Source organism: Monomorium pharaonis, chromosome 9 (assembly GCF_013373865.1).
Source record: "Monomorium pharaonis isolate MP-MQ-018 chromosome 9, ASM1337386v2, whole genome shotgun sequence".
In the NCBI taxonomy this organism is placed as follows: domain Eukaryota; kingdom Metazoa; phylum Arthropoda; class Insecta; order Hymenoptera; family Formicidae; genus Monomorium; species Monomorium pharaonis.
In genome coordinates, this window is record NC_050475.1 from 5,473,874 (window position 1) to 5,494,882 (window position 21,009).

The following is a 21,009-nucleotide window of genomic DNA, read 5'->3' on the forward strand; positions in this document are numbered from 1 at the left end:
CTACCTTTGTGTCTGCGAATCTGACGGCGTTATACGTCGGAAAGTTTTCCCCGATCCCTCGAGGAAGTTTATGGATAATAGAGTTAAACCCGCGATATATACCGCCGCGCAACGCGCCAGAAAGAGCCGGCTTGACGTTATCTTCCTCCGTCGAGATATATAATAGCAGTCATCGAGTTTTATTCGTGGTAAAGCCGAAATTTCGCCAAGTTTGACTATGTTGCTGCGAATATTTTGAGAATTACACAAATTATACCGCTTTAATGATGTAGTTATTATGTTATTTTAAGACTTACGTGAAGTTAAACGTCAAATTGTGCACTAAATTCCCATTATTACTAAAACATTTCTTTATTATTAATGATCTTTTTAATAAAAAATTTATAATAGTTTCCGTTTTTATATGATTTTAATTTTTTATTTTCAATATTAAAGAGTATTAATTAATCTTATACAGATTTTACTCGACGTATGGTATATCAAATTGCAAATTTGGAATCCCAATTTTCTGCGTGTCTCTGACAGAATCCATCTAGCGTCCCTTGCAGAGTACGAAGCTGCGTTTGAATCATTACCGTACGACTCCGAAGTCGCCAACAGAAGGCCCGCTGAGCAAACGCATTCATCTTACTTGGCCCATGGCAGGGGACGCGACATCAGTTTTATTGTATCGCCGTATTTGCACACTCGCGTCGCGTATGAATGTAAATTTGCTTCATTAAGGTATCGGGAATGCAACGTGAATCGAATAAGTTCGCGTCTGTGGCACGGCGGAATGCGCCAATTAAGACGGAGCCCATCGTGCGTGAAAAATGTAAAAGGAATACGCTGAAGGGACGTTGTCGTTTTCGTTTTACGCCCAGTCAGATTGATAATGCCGAAACACGAACACGAATCTGCGGTTTGGACATGCCCTTCGATTCGCAAACTGAGACAGTAAAAATATAGATATAACGTAACTATGATTTTTTGTTCGAATTATAGAATATCTCAATCAAAAAAGAATTTTCAGTTGACTGTTTTATAACAAAAATTCTGGATATAAAAAAGTTACACATGTTTCATAAATGTTAATATGTAACAAAATAAATTTAATATTTTAGAAAGTCAACAATTTAATTTGCAATGAAAATTATAAAATTAAAACTGGTAACAATTTCCTTTAATTAACGTTTTTTATTAACAAGAATTCACTATTAAAAAATGAATGAAATAATATGTTTATATTATATTTTTATCTGTGGATTCTGTATATTCCTTCGTACGTTTTATTATTTTTTTTATTATATAAACGGAAACTGTATCACAACTGAAAGTACAAAGAAGACTAGACAACTCATGATGACAGCAAAGAATACAATTGCGGACAGCGATGTCGAGACTTCTCGCGAGAAACGGCTGTTGTCGGGAAAACGCGGCCAGCACGCAAACCTTTCGCGTGCTTCGTGCGCTAAAATAGTGAATGAAAGTCGGTGGGAACTCACTTTGTGAGCCGGCGTGTAAATAGTTCCGCGCGCTTTCTCGCGTATGCAACAAATACGCAAAACTCATTTACGGTGCATGCAAAGCGAACGTCTGGCTTCCGGCTAATGTAGAACCTGGGTACCGCGCCTGTTTCATCTGTGAAAGCGAAAAACGGACGTATTCGCGTACCTACGTGTTAGGATAGCAATGCGATGTTGAAAAAACGGCAGTGGTCTAAATACCCTACAGAAACTAACACGCCCGACGCAGTACGAGCAAGTATTAGTTTTATATTGTGGAAAGTGAAGTACGAGATTGGACAGAATTTTAAAGTTTTAACTAGATACTGTTATCTATTTTTTCGTTTAAATCTTTTGTAAGGATTTGTTTCTCATATTTAATCTATTGATGCGTTGCAACGATTTTACACATTCACTGATATCAGTGAGAAATAACTTTAAAATTTGATTAGAGATAGTGCTTTAATATATATTGCGATGAAAACATTTTCTTCTGTTATTATTTATCGATTTTTGTATATGTCGTGATCATGATCACGACACGGAAATTTAATATCAGTATATGATGCCATCACGTTTCTCAGTTAATGAAAATTATGAACTGAATTCAGTCCAGCAATCGCTTTAGCTTGCGGAGCAGCTTGCATCGACGAATGGCATTAACTTCATTGAAGTGTAACAAGAGAGAGTTATACTGTGCCGAACTGAAACAGCAACTAGACATGCACTTTGGCAAACATGTACCTACAATCTAGATAATCGTACATAATTTAGTGCTATGCTAAGATAGTAATTATAGAATCTCCATTAAACTTACCATCAACTATCTGGAAATGCGTACGGGCGTCTTAGTTCAGATAGCGCGTTCTGAGTAAACAAACTTCCAAGTTTGATAGGAACTTCCCGAACTTTGCAAAATGGAGATTCTTGAAAAAAAAAAAGCGCGACATGATGTGCTGAACTTTTGAACTTCTTGTACGACATTATAATAAAACGACGCTCATGTTGCAAAACCTATGTACGTACGCCATGTCTGCGAACTTTTAAGCCGAGATGTTTTGAAGCTTTGCCTATAACTTAAACGAACGCCTACTTAAATAAACTTTACTGCAAAAATTACTAATATGATCATTGATTACTGATTGATTATTTGAATTAATTATATATAATTATTTTAATATTTGCATAAATTTTATACAGATTATTGAAATTATCTATTAAATTATACTTTATAAATTATAATCTTACTAATTAATTATTAAAATTTTTTTATATTAAATCTATCTTATAATAATTATCTTTTATTGATTTTATCAGCGAGAGTAATGAATATGATGTATGCGCTTTTGGAAATTGTATTATTACTCACTTTCGCGGTTACGTTAATCTCTTTATTTTGCGTTACGACGCGCAAGGATAGAAACCACAAACCGTCGCAGAATGCGATGTTCGGTGGATTGAGCTGTCTCGTAGAAATCGGATGGCGCGGGTTACGAGTAAACCGACATAAACCTGCGAGCAAATACAAACAGGCTGATTGCCCTCGAAGCTTCCCATCCATCCCTAACCAGTAATTAAACAGGGCAATCTGCACTTCCTATCCACGACAGTGCCATGAGCGGTGAGAATGAGCCGAGTCCTTTGGGTGAGAACACCTACAGTATGAAATAGGTACGAAGGGAGGAAAGTGAGAGAGACAGAGAGAGAGAGAGAGGGAGAGCGCCCGCGCGCGCGTGTATATGTGCGAGAAAGAGGGAGAGAACCATCTGTGTATACTAAGATTATATTTGGCCAGGTTCATGCAAATTCATGAGTTACTCGACGTCCTGACATTCGGCTAGTTCGGCACGGATAGACGCAAAGCTCCTGGTAACAGTTTCGATAACTTAAAATGTCAAAGATTGAAATTAAATAATAAATAACGAACAGGAGCACGAAGAAAGATGCGTATTTCCGTTTCGGAAAACACGTACAACTATGCATATACAACTATGTATATGAAGAAATGTTACATATTTTCTTAAGCTTTTAGTTTTCTAGAATAAAAATTTGAATAAAGACTATGTGCTTGTTATAATTTTTTAGATGTAATGTTAAATAAAATTATTTAAAAATAAATTCTGAAATAATTAATTTTAAAATAATATTAACTTTGAATTAAGTTTTACTTCGTTCCTAAAATGCAATATTTGTTTTTTAATATTAAAAAGATCTTAGTTTGCCTTATGAAAAATTTTATATGTTAAAGATGATTAATTTCTTAAAATTTTATACTAAATGTTTGTTATATTTGACATTTTAAAGCTCAGAAAATTGCAGAAGAATGCATTTTTCTGTAGAGAGCACGCTAGAATTAATAATTAATTCACAATGTGTGCATGTAACAAATTCTGCTATTGCGACATACGTTGAACTAATAGTCTACCATAATTCTTTATTAAAGTTTGCGGTTGGAAATTGCATCTATCCTTGTACTGCAAATGTATGGGAAATAAGTATCTCGTTGGTATGGCAGACTCTTCCTCCATATGCAGATCCTAATCCACGTTTGCGACATGGAGAAAACTCTTAGCAAGAAGCATCGCTAAACAGAAAGAATATCAAGTTCGTCGCGCGCAAACGCAGAGATGCGTCGTTCAAATTATTGCGCCCGTAAGACGATGATTATAGCGCAAAGCAAGTTGAAGCGGTGCGATAATACTATAACGCAGTAGACTGCATACCAAATTTGCGTCTTTGCTTCTCCTTGAAGAGAAAGAGAGAGAGAGAGAGAGAGAGAGAGAGAGAGGTGCATTATGCGCGCTTGCAATACCGAGTTAACGCGTGAGTCTTGGAAGGCAAGATATTATGTGGTAATAAGGTTGTTGAATCATTCCCGTTGAAGTCTCATTTCGTATTTAGCGTCGCTGGCTTGCAGAGCGTGAGACGCGGAAATTATTTTGCCGGGAAGTAATTTTGCTCTGCTTGTAGGTGCAACTCTAAATCGAGATTTGTTCTAAAATTCCAAGAATCTGAAAAAACTTGAAAATTAATCATAATGCCGCAATTGATTATTTTTGCAATATATATATAATACATTGTATAAATATTTACATTAATAAATTATAATTTAATTGATTTATTTACATTATTATTTATTATCTTAGTATTTTATATACATATACACTTTATTTTGATATATTTAATTATATTTAGAAACCTTTTTCACAGGCGCGCGCGCACGCACACACACACACACACACACACACACACACACACACACACACACACACACACACACACACACACACACACACACACACACACCTCCCAAAGGTTTTCCTAGAGGCAACATATGGGAATGTAAATTCGATGATAATCATTGCTATGTTTCGAGGTAATCCAGATGTAGTCTAGAGTAATGTTTCATCAACGTTGTCGGTTGTCCTATCCGTAGATATCGATTCCCTGCTTGATATTGATACTGTTTACTCTGAGAAAGCCTTCCATTAACAGCGCGTAATGTCATGACATTTCGCAATTAGAATCAGATCTGACTTTCCATGCAGAAACTTAACTCTTCTCGGAGGAATCTTGAATATTCACTCCATTTTGAGATATATGGAAGAGAAAAATGTTTTTCCGTTTCGCTATGCGATTCCGGTACGAAGCATTTATTCGCGCAAACAATTGACACGGAACACGAGAGGAAGGCTAAGTTGCATCGAATATTTACATTATAATGGTATACGTAATCGTGATTCATTGAGTTCGTACCATTCGTTATTAATGGCCGCCGGATTTGTGGTGCTATCGCCGGCATTGTGTGTCAGTCCTTCTCGTCGTACACGATGTGCCCCTGCATTAACATAAGCGCCGTATCTCGCGTGGTGTCAGGCGGAGACAGGAGACACCACGGCGACTTCTCCTGTCGCACTCGTCGTGTTTCCAATATACCGAATCCTATAAAGCTGCTTTCACATCAGAATTCGCGTGAGGGCTTCTATATTTATGTACGACATTTCAAAAAACTTTGGGAAAGATATTTATTTACTTCTTACTTACAACAATATTATAATGTTTTTTTTTTTTTTTTATTATCTAACTTACTTTGCAAATAATAATTAAAAATAAAAAATAAGAAAACTTAACATTTTCCACATTTACTATTAAAAATAAAATAATTTTAAATAAAAAGATACCAAAATATACTAGGAGAAAGAGAAAAAAGAAAGTTTGTAACATTTTATAACCCAAGAGTGAATAATTAAAAATAATATGTTAACAAATATAAAAAAGTATTGATCCCAGTTACTTTTAATTTTGCTTTCCTTATAGTTTTTGTCTGTACTTTTTGAGCACCTTTTAGATATATATAATCTTACAGTTCAGGTTTTTTGTGCGGACAAAAGCTGATATGAAACCAGCTTAATGAAGATCGAAAGAGGCTGTCCGTTCTTCTCGCTCTAATGATGACATTGCCGGACCCGTTCGATGCATTCTAAATGCCGACACGCCTCTAAATTAGTGTCTTCACTTTGGAGCCTCGAATGCCGCGCGACGTCGAGGTTGCTTGACACGCAAAAAGTGCCGCTCGACTTGCTTCAACTAAATATAGGAGTTCAGTAGAAACCCAGTTGTCGCGTGGTACATGTCTTCGAAAGCTGTCCGCTTCATCCGCGCCAGCTTCTTCGAAGAGGAGAAACATGAGACTATAAAGACGAGTAGAAGATAGTTGCGTTCATTGAGAAGCGACTGGCTGTGTACTTAATGTACGCTTTCGTTCCTTTTAACACAATTAGTCGAGCAGACACGGCACTCATGTTAAGAGCGACAGTGCATTTGCGTCGCTTACGAAATTGGAGTGTCCGCAGTATATTTGGATAGCTTTTCTGTATCGCACGCAAGATTTAACTACTTTAAGTTGAATACACTTTGCTTTGAAAATATTGTATTTATTTAAAGTTGCATCTTATTGGATTTAGTAATGAATACAAATCAATATGTATCATTGAAATTGATACACAATACATCATGTTATTTTAACAGCATCTGTTTTTAGGATTAATAACATTAAAAGAACTTGATATCATTAATTAATATTTAATCAAGAAAATCGAGAACTATATCAACTGTATTATCATGTTTGACAAATTAAATGCCATTGATAAAGTTACATTCTGTGATTGACACAGAGCTGCTTCCAGCTCTAATCAATTATTACTGATTATAATAACACAAGTATTTTCTGCAAATTAAAGGATTATTTGTCAGTTTAGTCATTACTTAAAAATTTATGTGTAGTTAAGAGATTATATTATTTTTATATCTGCGACTTTATTTGGAGCTTATTATTTAAATATGTTATAGAAAGATATATATAAAAACAATATACAAAGAACAAAATTATTTTAATATTTTAAGTCAAGAGAAAAATATGTGATTTATGTATATCAAGTTCTTTCCATTTGTCGAATTTAAATATTTTATTTGATAATATAAGCTATTATTATATTACATTATTATATGTAACAGAATAAAAGAAAATAATAATGTCATTGTTACATAATTGATTCATAAATTATTAAATATTGCATAATTGCGTGAGAATCCAAAGTTTAAAACAGCACGAATCATTTTATGTCACTTCTTCGTAGCTGGATCTTTCTCGTCGTAAAATATTTTATAGAATATATAAATTTTTTATTGTAAATGTTTATCTCTTGAAGAAAATGTAAGTCTAGCGTATTAGTACAGAGAGCTATCCTTCTCAAGATTACATTGCTTTCAGTTCACGCAAACGGATTAAGAGATGGAGTCGTCGCAGATTCCAGCACAATCGCATTTCCCGACGCGTGCACATTGCAATCGTAACGAGTTTAAAAGCTTCGAGTAATACATATCGCCGCGCATAAACGGACGCATAAACGTGTATCGAATAAATGCAAGCAATCACTTGAACTTCTAGAACGATAAAGAAAATATTATTTTTATTGTATTTTATAACATATACCGCGCGGTCACTATAAATTGTCTATACTTTGTCATTAGTTTGCGATGCAAATGTAGACGCAATAAACGTTGTAAATGTCTTATATATATACATAAAGAGAAGAGTGTATTTCTTTAGATTTAATTTTTTAAACTTGACAAATTTTGAAGAAAGCAAGTTAATATATATTTTTAAACATTTTTAACTTTAACTGTGTAAATATGTCTTTATATTAAACAAAAAATTACATTTCCATAATCAGAAATAAAGATACTAAAAAATTGTATATATTTTTATAAAAATATATTTATATTAATGTATAATCTATATAAATAAAAATGTAAATGTTTGTTCTTCATTTAAGATCTCCGTAAGTTTTTCACCGATTGCTTTGACACAATGTTGCATTCGTAACCGGGAGTGTTCTTATGGGGTCTAATTTTGGAAATACCGTGTGTTTAAAAAATGATAGCCATAATTTAATTTTAAACAATATTTTTTTAATGATATTTTTTTGTAATTTTGACACAACGTTGTATTGAATTTAGTTAGAAGTACGCGAATAAATGAATATTAGATTTATTAAAGATAGATAAATGCTTGAATGATAAATTTAAATAATAAAGAATTTGAGAAAAATGATTATATTAAAGGACAAATACAGGATATTAAAAAAGGTAAAATCGAACACTAATTTCGAAATAATTATAGATATGATAATAATAATTTTAAATTAAATCATTTTAAATTAAATAATTTCGAAATAATTATATTGACCGGGAGAGTCCGAGAGAGACGGGGAGAGACCGGGAGAGATGGGGAGAGACGGGGAGAAACGAGGAGAGACGAAGAGAAACGGGGAGAGACCGGGAAAGACGGGGAGAGACCGGGAGAGACGGGTAAAGACAGGAAGAGACCGGGAGAGACGAGGAGAGACCGAGAGAGACGGGGAGAGACGGGGAAAGACGGGGAGAGATCGAAAGAGGCGGGGAGAGACGGGGAGAGATCGGAAGAGGCGAAGAATGTTTCTATTGTGTTTAAATTAAGGTAATAAACTAATAAGAAAAATGAAGATGGCTGTTATTTTATTGAAAAAAAGGAACTTATTTAAAACAGTCTTTTGAATGGATTTCTAAATCCATGGCAGCTTTTAGAAAAAAAGTTAGAAGTACGTCAATAAATGAATATTAGATTTATTAAAGATAGATAAATGCTTATTCAAAAATAAAATAAAAAGAGCACCAGAAAGCAAGGCTCTTGAAAGTTAAACAACGAAAGCAAAGAAAATTTGAAAAAAACGTAGCATAAGAATAGAGAGCCACAGCAACGCATGGCAGGGCATAAAGTATATAATAAATTAATAAATTATAAAATAATTTATAATACAATTTTTACGTATGAAGCTGAAAACTGTCAAATAATAGATATTTCATAACTTTTAATGTAAATATAAATATAATTATAATTAAAGAAGATAATTATATCGCAGTAATAATAATAATAATTTATTTTTAATGTTTATAATAATTATTTTAATTTAAAGCACATTCATTATCTATATTATTAATATTTATAATATTTATAATAAGAGATACTTTACATCTACGTTATATAACATATTAATATGTGTTTATGCGATGTATTAAAATTTATCCAATTAAAATATATAAAAATTTATTATATATGTATATAATATTAACATTGTAATAATGTTTTACTTAATTATTCAAATTAAAATTTTTTAGGGAAAATTGCTCTTTTAATATTATATTATATATAAATTACTAGAAAATTTATTTAAATTATTTTGCAACGCTTGGAAGAAACTAATTAGTTATTAACTTTATAGTTTTTACTTTACATTATTGTTTTGCATATATACTTGTCTGTATAATTTTTTGACAATTCTTTGTAACTTTCTTAAATAATATTCATCTATGCTTATATTTTGGATAACCGAATAACAATGTTTACTCCAGTATATTTAATTTTTTGTTGTATTTATAGATATATTATATATTAATAAATAGGGCAAAGTGGCCTATTGCATGGACCTAATCGAAATATACTGGAATAAAACTCTTAAAGCGGTATTTTTTTTTTTTTTTTTTTTTTTTTAAACTAAACATTGTACTGCATTAATAAAAACTCATAATTTATATATTTTTGGCTTTTTTTAAATCGTAAAATCTGCTAAAAACAAATTCTTTGAAAAGCAAGAATAAAATTTACACTCGAATTTCATTGGCAAGTTACATAGTTTAAACAATGATGAGTATATTATTGAAATATTTCAAGCTGTTCTCAGAATACATCTTTCGCGTGCAAGCATCCCAGATACGTAAATCGCGCCCTTCCGCCGCGATCTCGTTTGAATGGGCGCGCACGACGAATGCAGACCGTGCAGACGGCAGCGAAATGAGTTAAAACCGTCCATATGTGCGTCTCGAAAGCGGAGAATGTACCTACTCCTTTTCGCGGCGCATCCGGCTTTTGCGACGCCATTCGCGGCCGCAGCGTCCTTTGTGCCGTTCCGTGAAGACGTAAATAAAATGCCGTGTAATTTATTCGTCGGCAAGCGAGCAACCGAATCGCGCGAATGCGTACCTGCGGCTTGTCCATCTAAGGAAACGCAGGCGATTTTCTTTCACTAGAAAGAAAGGAATTTTTGTTTAAACCACCATGATTTCAATCCTGCGAGAAGTTGCAGGATATTCATTATAGAAAATTTGAAAGTATCATTTTAGATCCAACAATTGAAATAAAAACTAGACAATTCGTTAAAAGAAGTTCACTGTAATAGCAAATCTGTCTTTCGTCGGCACTCACAGAGTTGAATTACGAGCAGATACCGATAATACATTTTAGAATAGTCTTTAGAATATAGACGTCCTATTAATCTCTCTCCCTCCTTCCTCTTTATTCCGCGATCGCGAATTCTACGATTGACATTCCGCTTTGTAATGACGCCACGTTCTTTTTGTTACAGATCGTTACGTTCATGGCGATCCTCCTCGGGAGGTAAGTAAGTAGGAAGTAAGACGATCGTCCACCCTCTTTGATCCGCAGTAATAAAAGGAGGGTAATCCTGGACGGAACTCGGCAATATAAAAAGATGTAGCTTCTTAGATATATACTTTTCACAGGCGTACCCGAAGCAAATAGTTTCGGATGAGTTTTCCCCCGCGGAGAACTTCGCAATCCCAACGAAGGAGCTGACGCGTGATGCACGCGTGACTTCTTATACTTTTCTCTTCCCGGTGAGCCCGTTCGTCTTCTCTCCCTTTCTCTTTTTCTATTTTTATCTCTATCACTTGCATCGTATGAAACGACATCGCGATCCTACCGTGTCGTGTTCTTTTATCTTCCGGTCGGTGGCACTTTGAGTTCGTGCGGTTTCGCGCCCTCTTTCTCCCCTCCTTCATCCACTGCCGCGGGAATTGTTGAGGAAGTTTGCTTTGACCGGATAAAATGTAATTTTCGGGTACCGTCGACCGCTTTTAGTTTGGAGCGCTTGTCAGCGAAACCAATTTCGTGTTACAAACTCTGAATGGAATTGATGCGGCGCGCAGGAAGAAGAGAAGATTTTTACATTCCAGGAACGGCACTGTGCGAGCTTCATTCAGCTTGCGCGCATCTTACGTCCGAAAGTTATTTGATGAAGGCTATTGTATCAACTCAGATTCTATTGTTCTATTGTCATACTCTACGAAAAAGAAGCTGTATGTCAAAGATTTTTTTGGGGGGAGGGAATATTAATATTTTATTAAACTAGCATCCTTAACTAGTCACTTTTTATTTATTTATTTATATTTATTCAAACTTTAAAGTCTAATGTAAACTAAAATTGGATACAAAAAAATATTAATAAATAGAAGTTTTGCTTGAGTTATTATTTATAGTTAATTTTTTAATACATGAAAAATTGTAGATGTTTCTATTTTCGATAGTAATGCGTTATTATGAATATCGATAATATAATCTAAACTGGCATGATATATAAAGTACCATTCTCTCTTTATTTGGTTTCCTATAGCGATGTATCCAACTTCTATACAAACTCATAATGCCTATCTTTATTCGTCAAGAATGACGATTAACTTTTCTCTTTAAAGAAATCCGGACATTCCAATTTATCTTTGAAATACATTTATCAATTTCTATCATTAAAAAGTGAACTTTCTAAGATTATAATCCTCCTTCTGCGTAATATACTCGCAGTAAACATAGGTAATATAAATCTCATAAACATATAAATCTCAAGACCTGATGAAGCTCAACCGTTATTACATTATAATATGTGTACATAGTTTTCGTTATTTGCCAGCTCAAAGCTGTTGCAGTGTAAAAACTCATTTCAGCGACAACCACCAAGCGAGCCCTACGTCACGAAAAATAAATTTTCTCTGCCACGTTTCGCTAATGAACACAAGGGTACACCGCATGATCATATTATACATAACAGGCATTATCAAGCACGTAGCAAGCGTTCCGGTGCGTATTTTACTGATATACCTATACGGGAAGTTCGTTATAACATAGACAAACCAGATAAATACCGTAAGCCCCGAGGCACCAAAGACAGTAAGCTCATTAACAGGGGAAACTAACTTTTAACTAAACATGATTTTACTTGTTACAATGTTGGATTATGCGAGATGCGTGAGTGAAATTATAAAAAACACTTACTCATTTGATTATTTATATATAGATAAATTCAAATTTTATTGATCTTTTTCGTAAATGTATACGTTTACCATGCTTTGTTGTGCTTTTAAAATTTCCAAGGAAATAAAATATTGTTGAGCAAGGTTGAGTTTATGAAATCTTATATTCGATTTTGAATATTCTGTGCGAATTTTTTTGAAGTAATATCGTAATTATAACCGCACTATAACTGCATAATATTCACTTACATCTTTTTTCTATGAATTGCTCTGAATAAAACAATTTTTTATGTAATACTTATTTAATATTTGCTCGATACTTAGCCAACATATAATTTTAATTCGACATTCTGTTTTTATTCTGAATCTTTCGATGTAAATATAAATCACATTCTTTTGACATTCCGATATGTTACATTATTTGTTGCATGCGTGATACAAAGAAATATCACAATCTGCGTTTACCGAGAAGCTTCATTGGCCGTAGCTTGTCGCGTAATTCGCTGATATTACGAAGGCGATGCGCGTGCAGGGAAAATTTGCATTATTACGAGAATACGTCGTGTGGCAACCGATAAGGTAAGATGCAATCAACCAAGGATGGCAGGTGCACGACTGCATTTTGGAGACAAGCTGGAGTGTCCGAATTTCTTGGAGAAGAGAACCATTAGCCGGTGCTCTCGGCGAGCAAAGGTAGGTATTATGAGTTTATGTAGGCTTGCAGGCTCGATACATCGCTATAGGAAGTAAACTGAAGTATAAGAGTTTGATTAAGATGATTAAGATCAACTCTGAAGATGGGCTCTATGCTAAAATTATCTTCTAAATTATTACGATGAAAACTATACAAAAGATCATGTTTATTGAACGATCACGATTAATTTAATTCAAGATATTTATTAGAGTAAAGAATATCAATCTATTAACAACTATTAATTAGCTTTAATATAATTCTCAAATGAATGTTTTTAATAATATCGATCTTTATTCTTCGTTATACTGACTTATAACCAGCATATAAAATATAGAAGAAATCAGATACATAATTATATATTTTATATAAATCTGAAAAATAATTTTATAAACATTTAATTTAAAAAAATGTGAAGTAATTGTTCAACACAGTTGTTGAACAATTTTTCTACTTTTCTTAATATTGTTCTAATATACGGTGTATATTACGGTATATCTCACATAATTAAATTATTAATCTTTTGATGAAAGAAATTTGCAATATGTATACAGTTACGTTATTGCAGAGCAACTATATGTTTTACTTTCGAGTATTTGACTTCTTACATCTAATGTTTTCTTATTTAATTGTACATACTATATGTAATTTACAGAAATATATAACAGAAATTGTACTTAAAAAAATTTATTTGACATAGTTCTAAAAAAGTAATTGCATAAACTTAAAAAAGTGTGTAAAACAATTTTTACTTCAACGAAGTCGTTAAGCAATTCTACTCTTCTCAATATCGTTTCTTGTGTTTATTGCGAATTCATAATTTTGCTATAAATTTAGTTTGATTCCAAAAAGGTTATTCCATTTTTCTTTTTCGCTTACGGCGTCGCTTGATGAGAAACTGAATAACTTATTTATACACATCTAATATTTTTTATTTATTTTTTACTTATCGATAATAAAAAACATCATTCTTTTGTATAAATTATATACAAGGAAGTTATAAGAATTATTTTGTTAAAAAATATATAACAAGCTAGAATTTGATTAATCTATACAATATTTTTTATTATTAAAATTAAAATTAAAGTTAAAAATTCTGCTGATTAAATAAGTATTTATTTAATAAAAATATTTAATTGTTATTGTTTTTTTACATGATATTAGCTTTTTTAGACAATCTATCACAGTGAAACGATACTTCATATCTGTATACATCATCAATTTCTGTATATACATATGTTCAAATGATCCCATCGGTCAATTAGTGAATGGAAAGTGACAGTATGAAAGATACTCGAAAGTTACATTTTAACTAGTATATGTTTTATAGTATTAGTTTAATATTGAAACCTCGCATATAGCATCACGCAAAAGGTGATTTGATAGGTAATCTATTGAAAAGTTCATTAAATCTCAATATTAACCGATTATTAATATTTGTTATCAATATTCACATCTGAGCATTCAAATAATCGTGACTTTATTTATCATATCATTCGTAATATTATACTGCAAAAGAATATGTGTTAATTACAGTTTATTTTCTATATATATTTATTTAAATACATTATTGTAGTTTTTGTAGAAAATAGGTTTATTTGATCGAGTTATTTTTATTTTATACAATATAAATTTCTCTAAAGATAGTTATACATCAGTTTGTAATTTAGATTTTGTATGTAAAATATAGCGAGAGGAGAAATTGTAGTCTAGAACATAAATTGTCTATTAGTCACTAAATAACTAAACAGTGTTTTACTGAAATTCTGTTTAACAGTTTTATAGTTTTCTAATAAAAAACTTGTTTTTATCTCTATCTCATATAATACGGTTATTATCAATTTTAATAGTATACTTGTAAAAATGTACATAAATAATGAATTTTTTAACATATGATACTGTATTATTTTTCATTTATATTCTCATCATATAGTGGAACAATATAAAGAAGAAACACTTCATGTTTTTGCTAAAAGTTTAAAAACCACAGCACTTAAAAAAATTTAATGAAACTTTAGACTTTTTACATTTATGTGTGTGTATATATATATATATATATTTGGATTTGAAATCTTCAAAACCTTTCGATGTTATAATAATCTTGTTTATTTTATTTTTTAAAACAATTAGAAGTTCAAGTTAAGAGTTATTATCTAGCCTTTCGTAAGATATCGGCTATCATAAAATATATAACAGTTTTGTGTGATTTTTTTCGTAGTTTTTGTGCTAAGTTATGTATATCAGAGATAAATTATGCGTTTAAGAATTAATGTATAAGGCAACAATTAGCGGTTTCGTTCGTGGCACAATTAGTATGGCAGCAGAATTCAGAGAGCACTTGTCACTTGACTGTTGTTGCATTGGGACATGAACGGGAACAGTAACGGTCTCTGGCATTGTCACTCTGCCATTGTACAGAAGTTAGTCGCTCCGCTGTTACATAATAGTTGGACGACTGTGTTATTCGATTGCATAATTCCACTTGGCGGCCCATATAACGTGCATATAACTCATATATGTACCCTGTTGATATCAATTGATTGCCGGCGGGCATTAGGCGGCCACATTTCCGCATCGTTCGTGACTTGTATCAACACCCGGTGCGGTTTTCACGAGATTCACGTGAACCGCTATTTACAATTCGTTGTAGGCACATGTGCATTGATGAATTTAGAGAGCGATCGTAAGTGTTATTAACATAACGCACATTAAAAATATCTAACACACATTTTTAACGATTTTTATGAAAATTACTTTTTATGATTGAAAATTAATTTTTATGAAAAATTACTTTTTTTAGAACTATATCAAATAATTTTGTAAAATCCAATTTTATTATATTATTGTAAATTATAGTGTATTTTACACACATACACACACATATGTACAAGAAAAGAAATTAAAACAAAAGTTTAATTAAAATACATTTGAAATGCATTTGCATATTGAAATTTTTTATACACAAAAGTTACGGCATATTGCCGTAATAATGAAATACATTTGCATCTTTTTCTAGAGTTTTTTGTAAAATAAGTTTGATTAGAAAATATTACTTCATTAAATACAAATTGTAGCGTTATTTTTAATGTAATTATTTTTTATGTAGAATTTATAATACGTTCTTTTTGTAAGACAACATTAATTTTTGTAAAGTTATACTAAGAAACTTCAGGTTTAGATAAGCTTTTTTTTAAAATGAAAATTGCATTTATAGGAGACATTAGATATTCTTTCTCATTATGATTTTATGAAAACTTTGTACATCAACGAACGTCATATTTTACGAATGCAAAGTACTTTCGTATATTTTTCATAAGTAAAAGAATCAGTTCTAGATATGATTTATATTTCATATCGTAAAGTAGTAGAGTCAATATATTAGCTTGGATGCTCCTGTCTTTCGTAAAATTTTCGAAAACTAGTTCGGCAAACTTGATCGGACGCATGACTCATATACGGGTATGCACTTTTCCGTTATCTTTGAATCAGTATTCCTTCCGTCGCGTACTATCGTATTAAAATGTAGATTATCGTTCTTTCTCTAAACTAAATTTTTCTCCGAAAATGTCATTCTCTTCATTTTGATGTGTATATTGATCGATTTTTAGATGAAAGTAAGTAATTTTCAGTAAGAAAAAGAAAGAAATAAAGTTGCGTTTGTGGTATATATGAAAATATATCAAATAATAAAAAGATCTAAATAATAATTATATTATAATAAGAGAATTATTTAATTTGTTGTTTTTAAAAAGGGACGTGCTTTTTTTCTTTATTTTATTTAACATAAAATTAATGGCTTAAATGATATTAATATTACAATTATTGTGATCATGTAATTATCTTTTAAGAAAGAACAGTATGGTGAAATAACGTTACTCAGTATGATGCTATAATTTATAGCGCAAAGAACGGAGATTAATGTGCCTGCATTCTAATGTATATTAATATAATCTCCAATACAATGAATATATATTTTTGTGTGATGCCAGAATTCAACGAAATGCTGAAGAATCGCAACTGGGAAGTTTGCCAGTTTCTTACACACTGGCGGAAAAATAACGGACGGATGAGAAATCCAAAAACGACATAATAACAGAACTTTATTTGTAGACAAGTTTTGCGACCTAGTTTTCCTTGCAAAATGCTTCATCTAAAATGCTTTGTATTTATTATATATATTTTAATAGTAATATTTGCAATTTACATTTTTACACAATTGTGTTCAAGCTTTCCAATTCTATCGCTACCGGTATCATTTGTTTCCAAGCAGTTATGTAATCCGTGAAATTTTGAGTTCACCGAGGATGACACTCGTGACTCTTAAAAAGGAGCGGCAGATTAATGTCTTGCGTTTGAAATCCTGCGGAACTTTTACGTTACATCGCGCGCACGCCACGGAGAAGGAAAACATAGCCAGCCGGTAGTCCGGCTCTTAAATCAGGCGCGACGGTGCGATTTGAAATCCTCGTTATCCTCGGTCAGGAGGAGCTGCACGGCAAGAAGCGTCTCGCGTCCCATTCCGATTCCACGATAGGATTCTTGGGTGCGGATTTAGCGGCACCGAAGATGCACTATTCGACCACCATAATACGGCGACAAGAAGCGCGTCGGAAACCAGGGGGCCAAGGGTTTACGGTCGGGGTGCATATTACCGATGCAGGGGATGTCGTCGGGACGCGCGCCCGCGCGCGCTTTCCGAGCTCATTTCCATAACGGGTTAGGTACATATTACCACACGTATCTATATGCGCGCTCGAGTTACGAATAGATGCATCACTAGACGGATGCATCTTGCGAGTTACCTACCCATTCGGCGCGGTTTGGCCTCCCTCGAACGGAAGCCTCTCGAAATTTAATGACATGTTGCGCATTAATCTCGGGGAATCGCCGGTCATTGTGTAGCAGCCTGACGAAATATGACGATGCTGTGAGAAGGTGATACTGCGGGATCCCAAAAGAGACGGCGGTCCGCGGCGGAGAGAAATCTATACTGATGTATTAATTTGTTTTGTGTATCAACGGATTTTTATTGTGGTTTCCAACTCCGCTTTATTTTGCTGCAAAAATGATTTCTGACACGTGAAATGTAATTCTTTTAAATGATTGAGGTACGTTTAATGAATATACGCGAAATTATTTCTATTGTTCGGAAAATATAAACTTCTGTAGTGCTCTGATGGGAAATCGATATTTATTGCGTAATTGCTTTTATGTAATATGAATACCAAAAAAACATTATCAGATATATTTTAACCCAGATACTGTGAATTATTGTAGCACGCACAGCACGGCACGATATTAAAAACGATCCGATAAACGTTCCGATAGGGCCTCGTCAATCTCGTCATGAATCTGGCTATAGCCAAATTGCCGAATTGTCAGTTTGTCAAGTGGATAAATCGCGCAGTTAGATAATATCGTCGAATGGACAAATTGGCTAACGCGTGTTGCGCTGGCAATAACCGGTTCACTGAAATGTCGGAAAAATTGCCGAGAAAACTGAGAAAAATCAGCAAAATTGCGAATGAAATACAGGAAAGGGGAAGGGAAAATATCGAGAGTCTGCATGAGTAGCGCATGTAAAACATGATAGTGCATAACGTCGAACTTCTCCCATACTAATAAAATGTAAAACGTCCCGGCGCAGCGCCCCGGGGCGTTCCGCGGTCGGGGGAGCGGCGACAAAGTACGCTTATCAACGTTTAATAAAACGACCGTGTTGCATAATTCACGCACTAATTTATGCGGCAACTACTCTCGCCGTACTACTCCTACTAGTGGAAGTCCCGTGTTCCGCACCGGCGAGCATCGTCCGGTTTAATCGTCCGACGGGATCGCGGAGTACTTTCCAATTCGCCGATTATTTGGACGGGTCTGGGTCAAAGGTTTCGTTGTTTGCTTGCCCGTTTAGCCTGCCGGAGCCTTCGTAATCGCGTGTTTGCCGAGGGAGCCGGCGGACATGTAACCCCGGACACCTCCTGATTGGCAAACATGCATATTTTATCCGCGGCGGCCTCTCGCGTTCAGATAACGCGCGTTGCCCGTATCAATTATTCGTCCCCTTCTTCACCCTTTCGTCCCGCTCTTTCCCCCCTCCCCCTCTGAAATTCGACGCGGCTTTCTCTCTCTTTAATGGGAACGAGGTTTTAATTGAAATGTAATCCCAATTAAAATGAATCCGCAATCCCCGACGCACGAGTGCGTGTAATCATGTTAACGAAATGAAATGTCCACTCCAGCACGAGTATGCAACCGTCGCGAAGGGAACGGGCAGTTTTGCGAACGGTAATCGGCCCGTCATTCCCCTTGCATGGGAGTGCGAGCAAGTATTTTTATTTTTCCATAAACGTAAAATATATCATTATCGCTTTTGGTGCGCAATTGCTTCGGGCTCTGTAAGCAAAAAATAACGATTTTTAAACAGGTCCGCGTTACACAATAAAAGAGCATAAATTTAAAATAACGACCTAAAAACAGATATAAAAAGTTATTATTGTGAAATTATCTGTGAAATAAAAATGTTTGTTAACTATTTTTATGAATATGCAGTGATAAATTAACAGGAATAAGTGAAAACGTTAAAATATAAATGTAGCCGCAACGAAACATAAAAATATTACTAATATAAATACAGTTATATTTAACTGTATTTATATTATTTAACATTAGATAAATATTAATTAAATAGTTAAATATATCAAAGCTTTTTTACGCTTTATAAAAATTAGTTATCCTAATCGAAACCCAGAGATTTTTATATGAATAAAAATTGACAGATATCTCTCGTTATTCACTTTCTCAATATATTTATTCAGTTTTTTTATCCATAACGACTTTTATCGTTTTATGCATTTCAAATATACAGTCTTATATCTGGCATGACTCGCATTGTCACGTATATACAATAATTTTCTCAAAATATTACGTAACAATTTCACACGCGCCCTTAATCCTGAAATATATATTTCATCCTTTTTCTCAACGTACGAGACGTTACATAGGATTTGCGGTTCATTGATGTGCTACACGATATTTTAATCGAAACTGTGCGTATTTCATCCACTGTAAGTTCCGATCGACCCTCATTTCTTGATCCATACACAGTAGAAAAAGACTACTCGTTTGTATAATATATATTGCAACGTATATTCCAGTAAATATCGAAAAATATCGATATTAGAACTTCGAGAAGCTTAAATAACTTTATAAACTGAATTAAATGTACATATTGTCGAGTTTTATTCGCAGGTAAATGTTTAACAAAGTGAACCTAATTTTCATGCAAAATGGAAAGTGCGGAACATGATGCTGACAAGTTTTAAACGTTAACAATTGTGTGTTAATGATGAGGTTTTATTTACTAATTTACTTAATATTATTTAACACTATATTCTCTTATTTTTAAGCCTTCTTTGTATTTAAACGTGCCGTTGTTCTTTCCAGCACCTTTGCGAATACTTTCTATATTTCACAGGTATCTGAAACTACTTTCGGATTTCCTGATTCAATCGTACGATATGATAATCCAAACGAAATTGATAGCATACATATACTTTTAAGTTGAAGTGCACAATGTATAACGAATATTGAAAGAATATTCTTTCTTTATAATTTATTACAGTAAATCAAATAAAATATTGCCAGAAAAATTACATAATGTGAAAAAAGTTTAGTAAATTTTACATGCTAAAAACTGTTTTATCAATAGCTTCTTACATTTTTCTCATATCGCAATTGACAAATATGATTAAATAAAATAAATGTAAAAAAGCGTTGATTAGAAAACATAACTCTTGATAATATTTGAGTAAATAAAGAGAATAAATAATGTGTATATATATATATATATATAAATTATTATTATTATTATTAACTTTAATTAAAATTTTAGCATTTAGTTGTATATATATTTTTTCTATAGTACAATATAGAACAAACTAAATTTTTCATTAAATCTTAAAATTATACTTAAAAAAAATAGAGTTACTAGAAGTATATAAATTAATAATTATAAATCACAATCTTTTATGTTAAGATCATGTTATCGTTTTCTATACTATCACAGATGATTGGGAAAATATTCTAATAGGCTAAGATGCGTTGTATTTCTAGTGCACTAATGAGAAAATTGTGCAATGATGAGGAATGAAGTATGATCTCTCTGTATATTATATATATTTTTTTTTCTTATGGTCA

At 32.9% G+C, this 21,009-nt stretch overlaps 1 protein-coding gene across 1 annotated transcript in view; it reads left to right on the top strand.

The window, feature by feature from the left end:
- LOC105834118 (tissue inhibitor of metalloproteinase) overlaps nucleotides 1-21,009 on the top strand; it is a 115,128-nt gene that overhangs the window by 17,691 nt on the left and 76,428 nt on the right. Inside the window, exon 3 of the mRNA XM_036291762.1 lies at nucleotides 10,445-10,476. Coding sequence (XP_036147655.1) covers nucleotides 10,445-10,476 — 32 coding nt within the window. The remainder of the gene's footprint in view (nucleotides 1-10,444; nucleotides 10,477-21,009) is intronic.